Source organism: Nematolebias whitei, chromosome 21, assembly GCF_014905685.2.
Source record: "Nematolebias whitei isolate Nwh7 chromosome 21, NemWhi1, whole genome shotgun sequence".
NCBI lineage: Eukaryota > Metazoa > Chordata > Actinopteri > Cyprinodontiformes > Rivulidae > Nematolebias > Nematolebias whitei.
The window spans coordinates 10181172-10194970 of record NC_056518.1 but is presented as its reverse complement, the minus strand read 5'-3'; the positions used below and the strand labels follow the sequence as shown (position 1 = coordinate 10194970).

The following is a 13799-nucleotide window of genomic DNA, read 5'->3' as shown; positions in this document are numbered from 1 at the left end:
GAGAACTATGTTCAGGTTCTAGAACAACATATGCTCCCATCTAGACGTCATCTCTTTCAGGGAACACCCTGCATTTTTCAACACGATAATGCCAGACCACATTCTGCAGCAATCACAACATCATGGCTACGTAGGAGAAGGATCCGGGTACTGTAATGGCCAGCCTGCAGTCCAGATCTTTCACCTATAGAGAACATTTGGCGCATCATAAAGAGGAAGGTGCGACAAAGAAGGCCCAAGATGATTGAAAAGTTAGAGGCCTGTATTAGACATGAATGGGAGAGCATTCCTATTTCTAAACTTGAGAAACTGGTCTCCTCTGTCCCCAGACGTCTGCGAGTGTTGCAAGAAGAAGGGGGGATGCCACACAGTGGTAAAAATGGACTTGTCCCAACTTTTTTGGGATTTGTTGACGCCATGAAATTTAGAAACAGATTTTTCCCTTAAAATGAAACATTCTCTCAGTTTAAACTTTTGATCTGTGATGTGTTCTATTCTGAATAAAATATTAGATGTTGGCACCTCCACATCAGTGCATTCAGTTTTTATTCACAATTTGTTTAGTGTCCCAACTTTTTTGGAATCCGGTTTGTAGATTTTTTGTTTTTAACATGGAGATGCTACAGTTAAACTGCGGTTAAACATGGCCTGCTCGAAAGCGTTTAAAAAGGTTATCAAATTTAAGTTTTGCCTTTACTTTTGGATTTGAAGGCAAATGTTCTTCAAAAGCTTGCAAAAATGTTTGATAAATATATCTTTTTAAATGAATAAGCTGAGATATGTCTGAAGAGCCCGAGCTGAAGATAAGATGCTCAGAATATCAGAACGTTGCAGGAAGATGCTGCAGGGCTCCTTTTCATATCTAACCTCTGAGGCACAGGGCCCAGCTTTATTAAAACTCAAGTATATTGCTTTCTCCTGCAACAAGAACGTGCACGTTCAGAGGTCTCTGGCTGACGTCATTTACTGCGTAGACGGGCGCAAGTTCAGTTTGCTTCTCAAAAGACTTTAACTTTTTCTCATTTCTTTTTCCATGATCTCAGTATTTTTTCTTCTTCCACTGAAACAATGGTCAGTAGGAAAAATAAAAATGACACTTGACTATTCAGAATTACTCAGATCATCAGCTTGGGGATATTTATAATCATCCATTCTCAGTTTTTCCACAGAAAGGATGTCTAACTTCAACCCCCCCTTCAAGTGATCAGAAGGTGCTGCACTTTGGCCAGTACGTCAGGTATTTGGTCCAAACATCGACTTGCATTGTGGCCTTTCACCGATTTAACAAGAAGTTTCCATTGTAAAACTGTTTATTCCACTTAATCCCCACTCAGTCACATTTCACTTGTCACAGTTTACGGGTAAAGCTGGAGGAGTGGCTTGTGCAGGTCTTCAGACAACACCAGTCATGTTCCTGCAACTACACAAGACCGACGTATGGCAGGTCAAATCATTGTTTTACTAACGTTTTAGAAATAATGTGTTCAGGATTTATAAACTGTTCCGGCCTCAGGAATGAGATTGTTTTATATAGGAGAAAGATTGTGTTCAAGTAGAAGACAGGAAGTTGAATGTGGCTTGCTTTCGCTTCTATATTTACACACGATGCATCTGTGTTCAGAATATGAAAGCTGCAGAGCAGGAAGCAGCACTGCCTTCTAACCACTGCAGGTACAGTGAATAGAGAGGTGTGCTTAAAAACAAAAGCTTTAGTGTTAGAAATTGCTTTAAATGCAAGAGAATTACCAGTTTATTAAAAAAAAAAAAAAAAATACAAATGCACAAAGCTGTATAGCAAATTCAGTTTATTTACAACTTCAGTAATGAGAAAGTGTTTAAATACAAAAAAAATAAAATAAATGAACAATATGAACAAAGACCAAAGAGAGGAAAAAAAAAAATCTGCTAATCTCCCTGAGCTTTACAAAAGAAACATTGGACTTGTGGCACAAGGACGATGTTCTTTACAGAGCCCTAATGCCACTCAACGAGAAAACGAATAGACTTTAGTCATGCTTCTACAAAACAGGAACGTCACACTGGCCACAAAACGTACACATTTTCCTGTTAAACAATACAGCAAGTTGTTGAATATTACATTTCCAACTAACACCATTTGGTAAATATCAGAAGTCAGTGACTCTGAGTACTGCCTGTAACCCACAGGGTGGACCAGAGCCTCGCTGTGTCAAAGTATGGCTGTTTTCAAAACCAGGAAGACTTAAAGTTCACTTCATAATGTCTGCGCACCACAAAGCCTCAGGGGTTGAAACGTGCATTTGCACATCCGTCACTGGGTCAGTGCATTGCTTTCATCAAGTGCTCCCCCACTCCCCAAAATTATTTGTTTAACCTCAGTCCTCAGCTTCACCTGAAGCTCAGTGTCACATCGTCAGACGTCTGGTTTATGGAGGCCAATGTGAAGACAGAATTAAAGCATAACTCTGGTGTCAGTGCATAAAGCCTGTAAAGTGAAAAAGTTGCACAGCTTAGCAAGGCGTAACAGTACCCCCACCCTACTCATTTACTGCTATAGGTTCTCTTTACTTCCTATGAAAACCGTTAGCCCCCATCAAAGTATAACTTAGACAAAAACTTGTAACATTTTACACAACACCCACCCACTGTTAAAATCACAACATTCACTTCTGAAAGACATTAGACAGCAGTGGCAGGAAAACAAGTGCCTGTACAATACTTCCCACAGGTAGCACAGTTCAGCACGCAGGGATGAAGACTGAAGTCACGACGCCAGATGTTTTGGAGTCAAAGAGCAGCAGAAACCCCGTCAGAGTTTGAGCTGCTTAGTGAACGATGATGAAGCAGATATAGAACGGGCCTCCAGCTTTGGGCCGACACTTCCTGGTGGTGGATGTGACTGGAAGAAGGTGTGGGCCGAGGCTGTGAGTCGCCCATTAGTTCATGTCCATGTCGGAAGAATTTCAGCAAAGGAAAAATGTAGAAAAACTCCTTCACTTGTTTTAGTCAGTATGTGCGTGTGTGTGTGTGTGTGTGTGTGTGTGTGGGGGGGGGGGGGGTCTCTGACAATGACTAGGTCGGTAATGTGCCGAGTGCTCCAGTGAGGTGTGACCAGTGTGAGAAACGTAGAGCTCATCAGAAATGAAGAACAGAGTGGACAGGTGCTGAAACGCCACCTCTACTGCAGAGAGTTTTATGCTGGCTGTCCATTTTGGTTGCTGCCCTCCTCCTGCTCCTCTTCCTCCTCTTCACTGACCAGGAACTCCTCTGGTGGCCAGCGAAGCTCTCCGCTTTCAACTTCTCCATCAGTTGGCTCAACCACGATGGATGGCAGGCGATCTTTGAGCTTACAGCAACGGTCAAAGTCCGAGGGGTCTGGGAAGATCTAAGAGAGACGAGCAAACATTTTAGAGTTGATACAGCAATCAAGGTCCCCCCCCCCCCATTTTATACAAAGATTAGTCAAGTTTTCCCACCTCTTGGGTAAAAGCAACCAACATTTCAGTGCCACACCTTCACATGGCTGATCACAAGAGTTGACAAACATTTGATCAGAATGTCTGAGTGGCAGACCTGCACTCTATTACTCATTGTCCATCAAGCACAAATAAATAAACCTGAGACCGTTAAGATCCATATTGATGGCAAGGGAATGTTTGGGTCTGAACTGAGGACTCTTCAGATCCAACATCCCTGCTCTGGCAGGATTAGGCTCAGGAATAAAGTGAAACAGTCCCGAGGGAGTGAGAGAAATGAATGTCTACCACTCCTGGGCCAAGAACAGCATTTTTTGCTGTTTGGACAGAGCGGGTGAATATTTTTAGACCTGCATATTTCACTTCGAGTCAGTGGAGGTGGGGGTGCAGTGACACTGTCTGGGCAAAGAGCCGGATGAAAAGAAAGCATTCAATGAAGCAGGGGTGAGACGAGAGATATGGAGGAGATCCAGCTGTGTCCGAGTCTTCCTGGGATTCTTTAAGAGACGGATGAGGGAAAAAGCTATAAATATGCTACATGAATTAGACGTTCTCAGACAATTAGGCATGTAGCTCTTCCAGTTACCAGCCATCTGCACATACATGGTCATTATGAGAGAGAATATTTGTGTAATTTTCAAGTTACTCTGCATTTTTGACCTGAATCATCAACTCAGTCAGTGCTGCAGACCTTAAGGGCAGCAAGTGACTTTGCCTTTGGACAATGAACCAACAGTGAAAAGGAGGCGGAGCCACTGAATCATGTTGCCTTTAGACACGATCACAAGTCCGACTCCACCACGCCCTTTAAGTAATTGTTAAGATCTGGGGTTGCAATCATTTCATGTCAAAGTCTTTGATGGAAGTGATGGATGAACCATCACTGCTTCATTAAGAAAAGAAATGCCAGCAACCCCCGCGCACCATGGGCCTCCACTTTTTCCATTTTGTTCATCCCTTTCAAAACTCACAGCTGGGGTGTGAACTAAAGAATTTTCCATCGGTCCGTTGCCTGAATGCATCATAAAGCTGCTGTGTACAGTTTTTTTTTTTTTAAAGTGTCCCAATTAAAACCAAGAAAATTACTCTTGCAATATTGGTAACTCGTCTTTTTACCTGTTCAGTTTATTTCATAACGGGACAATGTACATTAAAACATGAATACTCTACATAAATGCACCAGATTTAGCCAAAGAGGCTACTTTATCTGTAGTCCCCCAGCAGGTTGATGTAAGATTATATAAAATTACAATATACATAGTAACTTACATGACCTATTAAAAAAAGGTATGACAATTTTAAATTACACTATTCTTAGCTATATTTACAGTTAACATTTATATAAAGTGAACAAGTAAACCATAAAAAAAAAAAGTTGAATTAAACGAATGAGTACAATTTTGATCATCTAGTAACAATTTCTTAAAAAAAAAAAAAAAAAAAAAAAAGTATTTGTGGTGGAGCCAAACCATGAAGGACTTTATGTACATGACATGGGAAAACATGATGTTTTCCATAACTCAAGTCACTTTTATAATATTTTACAATGATAAGAATTAGCTCCTTTTGTCCAAAGTTTTCAGAGTATTGGTTGCAGTGTGGTTCCACTCACCTGACACCAACTCGTCATGCAATAATGAGAGAATCAGCATTTAAATATATAGTTTTGAAGCTTATAATGTCAAATTATTCCTAATGTTTAAAATTGCATAAATTAAAATATTATACGCTTCTTAAATGAAAGTTGGGAAACCATTATGATACCCAAGTATTTATAGTCTTGTACTGGTGTTACCATTTGTTTATCCACTGTAATGACTGGGTCTGGTTCTTTAGTTTTGCACTTAGAAAAGGACCTTGGGGTACACTCATTTCAGTTTGAACTACATCCTAAATAAAAATAAACCATCTATTTTAACAGTTTACCATTTGTCTATTCAGTGGATCAGCTCATACTTAATTATGAGGGTTTAATTTTCCATCTTTGACAAGTATGTTGTGACCGACTGTCAAAAGCCTTACTTAGATCAAGGAACGGCACCAATCACACCCCCTCGATCCAATTTGGCCTTAATATTTTCCAATAAAAAAAATAAAAAAAGTTTGCCGTCTGTTGAATAATATTTTCCAAATCCAAACTGCATAGGATGCAGCTTGAATTGAGTTTCCCCAACAAACAGACTTCACCCCCAAGTTTCAGAGTGCCCCTTCCATTCCGTTTCCTGCTCGTTTTAGTTTCATATTTAAACCGAAGAGGTTCAAGAGTTTCCAAGATGGCCTCATTATGCCGACAGTGAAACAAAGCCACCGACAGCCGCCTGTCACATACACCTGACTTATTCTGTTCATCTGCAGCAGCGCTTTCCATCTGCAGTAAAACCAAATACAATGTTGTGGTCAAACTGTCATTTTCAGACAGATATCCTTGACCACAACATATAAATCAGCAGCAGATTTCTGGAATCCTTCCTAATGTCAAACTGAACACATACAAGTGAATATGCGTCTCGTTTTCAAGTGTCCTACCTGGAAGGGGAGTCTGTCCTTGCTCGGGCTGAGCCTCATGTCCTCCATGGGGGTGCTGCTGATAATCACCTCAGTCATATCTCCGACAGGCACGAACACTGGGCTGCAGGGTGGAAAGATGCAGAACGATTAGATTTAACACAATGGCATCTTTGTGGAGAGAAGTTTGCATAAACTTCCTTACACTAAAACACAATGTGAAAGATTATAGTACAGAATTTATGCGTTTACATAAATATTTCTCACTAGGTGGGCAGGTTGTGCCCCACCGAGTGCAACCAGATAATTGGGGCCATGATAATTACAAAATGTCATGCAGATCCACGGTGCGTTCATGTTCCTGTAAGCGCTCGACAGTTCTGTTTAATACTCCGTTACTTGACCACATGTCGGCTCATGCTCAGCCGTTTCAACGCACTGCAAAGCTGCACAGCCCATGATGCTGCTGCTAACATGAGGTGGCTGTTTTTAAACGACGTGCACTCGCCAGCAGGGAACAGTCATAGTGAAAGTGTGCTGGAGGTGGGTTGTGGTGTTTTCATGAAGAACCCAACAAGCTTGGCGTCATATCAGGCAAACTTTCCATTTCAGAAAAAGAGCATGAAGTATTTTAGTTATTAAAGAGAAACTGAACCGGTCCCAGAGCTGATACGTCTTGAGACGAGATGCTGAGCAGCCTTCTCACGCTATTTAAAGCCTGCTGGTACTGGTCAGTGGCCACAGGCTGTGTGGTCCGTGGCTTTTTACGACAAAGAACATTTAACATGACAAGACTGCTTTATCCCCGCATTATACAATCCAGTGGACTTGCACACTTTTCTAGAGAGAGATGTGTGGCCTTTACTTGACCTACTTTTAAAAACCATGGTAAGGTTTACAATAAAACCTGTTCAAGTATGGAATTAATTTTAAGGATTGCTGTAGTGTTTTGATGAGCTCTCCCTTAAAGTCCTGAAGTTCAACACACTACATGACACTGAACGCCTCATCCACAAAACAAAGCCATATTGCATTAGTTTACATGTTTAAGTGAAAGCACAAATTTATGACCGTCCATCCAGTTAAACCCAGTTCATGGTTAAACAAAGTTCTGTGGAACTTCTGAGTGAAGCAATTTGTTTTCTCATGACTCAAAGTTCCTGAGACCGTTTGAGAAACTTGAGCTCATTGTTCAAACTGAAAATCTCATTACTTTATACAATGGCTTACTGTGTAGAAAAACAAGTCGGGTTAAAAGTACTTTAGTTTAAAACCATTTGATTCTTGTTAACGAGTTTGTCACAAATTGCTGTTCTGAAGACAAACAGCAGAACTGGACAGCGGTTGTGAAATTGTGTCTTTAACATGTTTACCGTATTTTCCGGCATACAAGTCAGTTTTTTTTTTTTTTTTTGCATACAACGCAATTTTTTAATGATGTTTTAAATAAATAACACTGCAATAGTGGGTGCCACCCCATGCCTGCTTGCTTTACACAGCTGGTGCAGGCGGAGAAACGCTGGAGAGCTAGGGGCTCTGCCGCGATGCCCAGGCGAAGGGAACCGTTGACCATTAAACGCATAAATTCAACTTTTACACCAGAAAATAATGGTATACGTGGCAATTTACAAATACAAATTAAGAGTCATCTGGATGAAGTCATGCGACAGTCGCCTAATTTCAGCAGAATACTGCAGCAAAGGCAGTTTAACCCTACCTACAATTTTTCCACCAACAAATGATTAAAAAAAAAAAAAGCTGAAGGCTGTACAAACTAAATAAAATGAAGTCAGTGGTGGCTGATTTGATTTTGTTCAATCCCTGAGCAGCGTATGAAGTGGGCGAGGCAGGCATGCTAAAAAGCAGCAAAGAGGATGAAAGAGGGATGAAGAGTGACGGCCGAGACCTGAACCGACGAGACGTGGAGTGAAGGGAAAGAGATAAACACTCGGGCCTTGCCAGTCATATTTCTGTTCAAGGATCATCTAAACATCCTGCTCAGCTAAGAATAACAGAATGTCGCTTAATAAAACATAAAGGGGCACAACAAGGAGGAAGTGGGCGTGCACAAAGTGACAATTCAACCTGGAAGAAAACACGCACAAAAACCACAGTCAGCCTGAAGACTAACACGCACGAGGGCTCATTGAAGTTCAACAATTAACTACAATTACCCATGATTCAGAATCATTGCTACATCACAACATTCAAAACACCAGAAATGACTCAACACGTCAAATCTGTAAGAAACTGATCAAGACTGCCTTAACGAGCGAGGCAGATGGCAGCAAATCTCAACCTTTGACCCCAACATATTGGACACCTGATCTCACCAACTTCCCAATTCCACAACCAGATGGAACGTAGAAACAGTCCCGTAAACCGTCCCAAAGTCAGGTTTCTGCAGAGGCTGACATTCCGTCAAGACCAAGTCAAGGCTCTGGGTCATTCGCACCACATGTGGTACATGAGGTGGAACAAATGTGTACACAGGGTGCCATTTACATCCAACAAGAGTACAAAATGTAACAGCAATAAGATCCAAGATGTGAACTAAGAAAAACGTTAAACTAAAAAACACACCAAGCACTAGAACAACAACGATACAGTGAACAGCAGCACGAACATGAGCCTGAGTGGATGAGTACGAATGAACAATGCAAATCATCCCCCATCAAAAATGCTCCAAGGATTTTAAACATTTTAACTACATGTTAAATAACTAAACTTACGAGAGCCTTAATTTTGGTCCACCTATACTCAATTCAGTATTTATATAGCACCTAATCACAATGAAGTTGTCTCAGGGCACTTTACAGGAACACTCACATAAAAGCTAATTAGTAAAGTTCTCTATCTAAGGAATCAGCAGACAAGATGAATCTTGGCTTCGTTGCCCATCCTGAGCAAGCACAGTGGCAACAGTGGGAAAAAGAAACCCCCAGTAAGGCTGTACTGTATAGAACTTTGATTATTTGGACTGTAGGTGCTACCCAGGTCGTCTCTGCAACAAATCTGAACAGGAGAAATTTGCATCATCAACATACTTTCCCGTCCCACCTCAGTTCCCACCACCACCACTGGAAATCTCAGCCCGTGTGGAAAAGCTGCTGACATTTGACGGTGCTTTCCAGCAGCCGAGCTGCTCTGCAGGTATGAGACGAGAGCGAGCTGCAGGGATGGCTGAGTGAACCCCCCAGGAGGGAGCAGGTCCTTTTCCAGATTCTTGTGGAAGAAGCTGCCAAGATCAGCTTCTCCTGCAAGTTGTTTCCATCTCGGTTCATCTCATTCATGCCTTTGGCAGAGTTCAAAAAAAGAAAGTGTCTTCCTGTTCACACTTCAAGAGGAAGTACTTTGCAAATCCCAATTAAACTGAGCTCAGCATTCAAGTCATGACTGGAGACAAACAGGTTCTCAGAGGTACATTACAAAACTAAAATAAAGGCAGGTGTCAGGTTCAAGAAAAAAAAAGTGGTTACAGTAAAGAGTGATAACTTCCTGCTAGAAGGGCAGAAACCTTTCTGAGGTTTTAATAGAGCTCGCAAAACAATGCTTCAAAGAAACTCATATCCTCTGCAAAAAACAAACCAGCCCATTTCAGGAGGGATTGATCTGCACCTGCTGCAAAACTGAACAAGCTGAAAGTCCCTGCAAGCAGCTCAACATTAAACCCGGGTTTTCTTGACTGGGATGAAACCATTCTCCAAAATGGTTAAATGCAGCAGAACTGAACTGACAGCTGGAGGAGGAAAAATATGAAGGTTATACTTCAGTTCCATCCGCATGGCCTGACATGTTCTAGCTTCAGGGGCAACACCCCACAGAACAATCTAAAAAGGAAACAAGAGTGGGTTTGAGCTAAAAGGTAGCAGCTTCAGCAGGAAAGCACCAACCACAAGCTTCTTTCTTCCCCGTCAGGCTCAACATTAAAAGTTATTCAACCATTTCTCCACAGAAGCTTAAATTTAGCTCAGCATCCAGCTGAAGCTCAAACGTGACACAGAGAGCTGATGAAAAAGATGCGAATACTCACCAGAATACCTGAGGTGTGAATACAGACATGAATTCACCTGCTGTCCTGTCGGGGGTGGCGACGAGTCTAATTATGATAATTGACACCAGCTGCCCTCTGTCCAAGTAAAGGCAGCACGCGCAGACTAAATGACAGCAGCTACGAGACGAGTTTCAGCACCTTCACCGGGCGATGCTGCTCAAACTAACGCGTCTGATCACACGCACAGCTGTGGCGCCTATTTATGCGCGAGGTGTGTGCTCGCGCCGCCGGAGACACGCCTCCTTCTCCGCGCGAGCCGAAAAATCCTCAATGGCAGCTCATTACCGCGGCGGCCAATCAGAGCGCAGCTGATCAGGCCAGGCTCCTCCCCCCTCCGATGACGACAGCAGTTACAGAAGCCGTTCATTGGGAATGGACGAGCAGATGCCGAAACGTGCAATTGATTTGTAGTCTCCAAGGCAACAAAACGAACATCTCACCACCATTTGAATGACAAAAACACACTGATTTGCGCGTTAAGTAGCTCGTGACTTTTATCCAAATGAGGGAGAGACAGAGGCTGGATTCATTCACAAATATATTCCAAGGGCAGATCAATGTCTGCATACACCAGCGGTCAAGAATTAAGGTTTGACCTTTGTATGTGCATGCACAAGCAAGCCTGGTCACATCACAGGTTGTCTGTCCAAACCCTGAAGTCATTACGGTGTAACAATCTTTGTTGTTGGATTCAGCCATATGTGCATGTGACCTCTACTGGAAATCTGACCTTCCTTCTTATAAAATGCCCAGTTGCCTTTTTTTTTTTTTCCCAGCACACAGTGTGCTGTACATTTGGGTCATGAAAAGGAGGTGCTTAGCAATGATAGCTGCAGTTGTACAGGCAGATGGTGACATGCAGGTAGGCCTCCACTGCCACCTTGTGACTAAGTGTTGAGATGACTCATTCATAAAAACATACATTTTTACCATCTTTTTTAAATGAAAGCATTTTTACAAGTAAATATGAATCTGAGTTTGTGTTGTTAATGACTTACAGTTACTACCACACCAAAATTTAGCTCGATATCTGTATGTTTGCAAAGTCAGAGTCACTGTTGTGTTCGGTCAGTTAGATGGGGTGGGCATTTTGAGTTGGGTTCACTTCAAAAGATAATCACTTAAGAAACAAGGATGACAGCAACTTTTAATGCAAGCGATCTTTGTGTTGGAGATAGCGCTTAGCTGCTACGCCAAATTTGAGCTCAACATCAGTCAAACTGGGTTATAAACATTTATGGGTTGGCTCAGGTCAGTTGGAATACTTTAAAGTTAATCGTCAGTAAAAGTTCGCGAAATGTTCATTTTCTGCAAGTGTAAACAAAATCAGTCCAGTAGTTCACGAGAGACTTTGCTAACAGACTGAAAAGGTTGACGCTAATGTTCTAAAATTGTATCTTGTGGGATCAATTAGTGCTCAGAGTACAAGAGGGTACAACTCTCAGGCCAGTTTCTATAAAACTGAGTGAGTCGTAGCTATTTTAGTGTTCTCTAGGTTTCAACACAAGTTTGTTTAAACGTGTTTCACGTTTATTGGTACTGTTATACATCGTGCTACTTGTAGCAGTAATCTTGAATCAGGTTGACTGCAAAAGTTAAAGAGTTGTAGAGGTGCATCCAGTAACTATTACCCAAGTTTCATTAAAATGCAATTAGAGCTTATATGAAGTGCATCATTGACAATAAAAAGACAGCTATTTTTCTGACTGAGACAAAATTACACCATTAACTTTGTTCAAGTAAATAACAAACAACACATACGTCATACTGTTTATGACATGGTGCAAAAAAAACACTTCTATATATTTGCTGGTTTCTGAAACATCTCAGTGGAAATGCCAGTCAGTCTGAATAAAGGTACAGAAGTCTTTTTTGAAAACTTTCAAAATTGGAAATTAACTTCCACATTTAACATATTAATTATATTTCAAACTGTTATTTTTCAATGAATCTTTTTTTTTTTTTTTTGTCTATTCGGTGGTAGTGTTTGTTTTTAGCAGCAGACTGTGGATAAACTGGCAACATAGTCGCCCTGATGTCATCACAAGCAGCTGCTGCATCAGTGAAACCTGTGAAAGCACACGGTGTGAGCTATCACTAGAATTTGGCTCCTAAGAAGAGCTGGTAGAAACAAAAACAAATACAGTGATATATATTTTTACAGTTTCATTCACACAGACTGACCACAGGATGTCAGTAGTGCCTAAGACGTAGAGGTTTAAGGAGAACACCAAATGGGTTGAAAAGATGCTTGGAACAAATTGCATTATTGTCTGATTTAAATATACACCTTACCTTCATATCTGAATAATTGTGAGTGTTGTCTTACATGAAAATTCAAAATGGTTTTGTCCACTATACAATGAATACAAAAGGTATTCACCTCCACAGATGTTATTGATTTCATAAATCAGTCACGGCAAACATAAATGTCCTTTTTTGACAAAAATACTTCAAAATAACCCTTTTCATTGATAAAATGAAAACATATTTCTAAAAAGTATATGCCAATATGTAATAATATGCTATTTCAATCAAGTGATTGCATAAAAATGCACCCCCTTGAAAGTAACTGTCCAAGTTTAACAAAGATCCAGCTTCTTTGTAGCCTCACAGTTAGTGAAGTGAGAATCACCCGAGGACAGTGAATGTATCTCAGGCGATGGTGGCGTAAGAACACCTGTTTCTGGAAGGTCTAGTCACTGATTAATCTGTATTCCTGGTAGGGGATGATTTGAAAATTATTTCCAAAGCCCTACACATCCCCAGGAGTTCTGTTAAATTTATAATCAAGAAATGGAAGACACGTGGGACATGTGTAAATCTCCCAAGACTAAGCCACCCTCTCAAGCTGAGCGATGGTGCAAGATGAAGAATGTTGAGAGGGGCCAACAAGACGCCTGTGACCTCTCTGAAAGAGTTACAAGCTTCAGCAGGTGAGATGGGAGAGACTGAGCATACGACGACTGTCTCCAGGCTTCTTCACCAGGATGGTGAAGAAGAGTATAGGCTACGCCTATACTCATAGAATCTGAGGTTACAGTATGTAACCAACGTTCTATTTTGTATAGGCTTCACCCTTTAAGGCTGTCGCTGGTGGGTTAAGGGCGAAGCAGATGTAGTCTTCGCCTCACTGGGTCCATTCGAACACCATAAAAAGCACCCGCTTGCCCAAAAAACATCTTGTCACTCAGATCTCCATGTGCGAAAATACGCATTGCGTAATTATGCGCACCATGCACAGATGCGCACTGCGTAATTTACGCATTCCGAGTGCATGAATGCCCCAGAAAGGTTTTCAACAGAAAAAGAGGAGAGGCTGAAAAAGGCTGTGAACAGAGCAGATCCACGGCTCTTCAAGATGAACATATTAATAATAAATGAACTGATTATTAATCAAATGAACTGATTGATGACAGTAGTCATGAACTGATTAATAACCATAGAACAAGAACAACAGTCATAACCTGTGACTGATAACAACATCTCACACTGTAAATGCATGCAGTCAGATGTGAGCATTCGCTCAGCCCCCCTCGTTCCGACACTACGCTCTCCAGGAGGGAGTGAGCAGCGGGGGGTGCTGCTGACGTCGCCTGTCTCGGAGGAACCATTCGATTAGCTCCGAGAGTCGGCGTTAAAAGGAAAAAAGGGTCGATGGCGTCGTTCAGTGTGTAGCGACCCGCCACTGAAAAAATATTCCTCGGCACTTACCTTGAAACAAGGCTGCTCATCTGCTTCTCCTCGGGGAGGAGAACTCACCGTGGCGGCAGGAGGTTGGCGTG

The 13799-nt window shown here is 41.6% G+C and overlaps 1 protein-coding gene across 1 annotated transcript; it reads right to left on the bottom strand.

Moving 5' to 3' along the window:
- Positions 1-1906: 1906 nt before the first annotated feature.
- On the bottom strand, positions 1907-10181 carry LOC119427870 (protein LBH). The gene is made up of 3 exons (XM_037695529.1): positions 9994-10181; positions 5982-6084; positions 1907-3364 (listed from the first exon to the last, which is right to left on the bottom strand). Exons 1-3 carry the CDS (start codon positions 10020-10022, stop codon positions 3173-3175), a joined length of 324 nt encoding a protein of 107 aa, XP_037551457.1. The 5' UTR covers positions 10023-10181; the 3' UTR covers positions 1907-3172.
- Positions 10182-13799: the final 3618 nt, after the last annotated feature.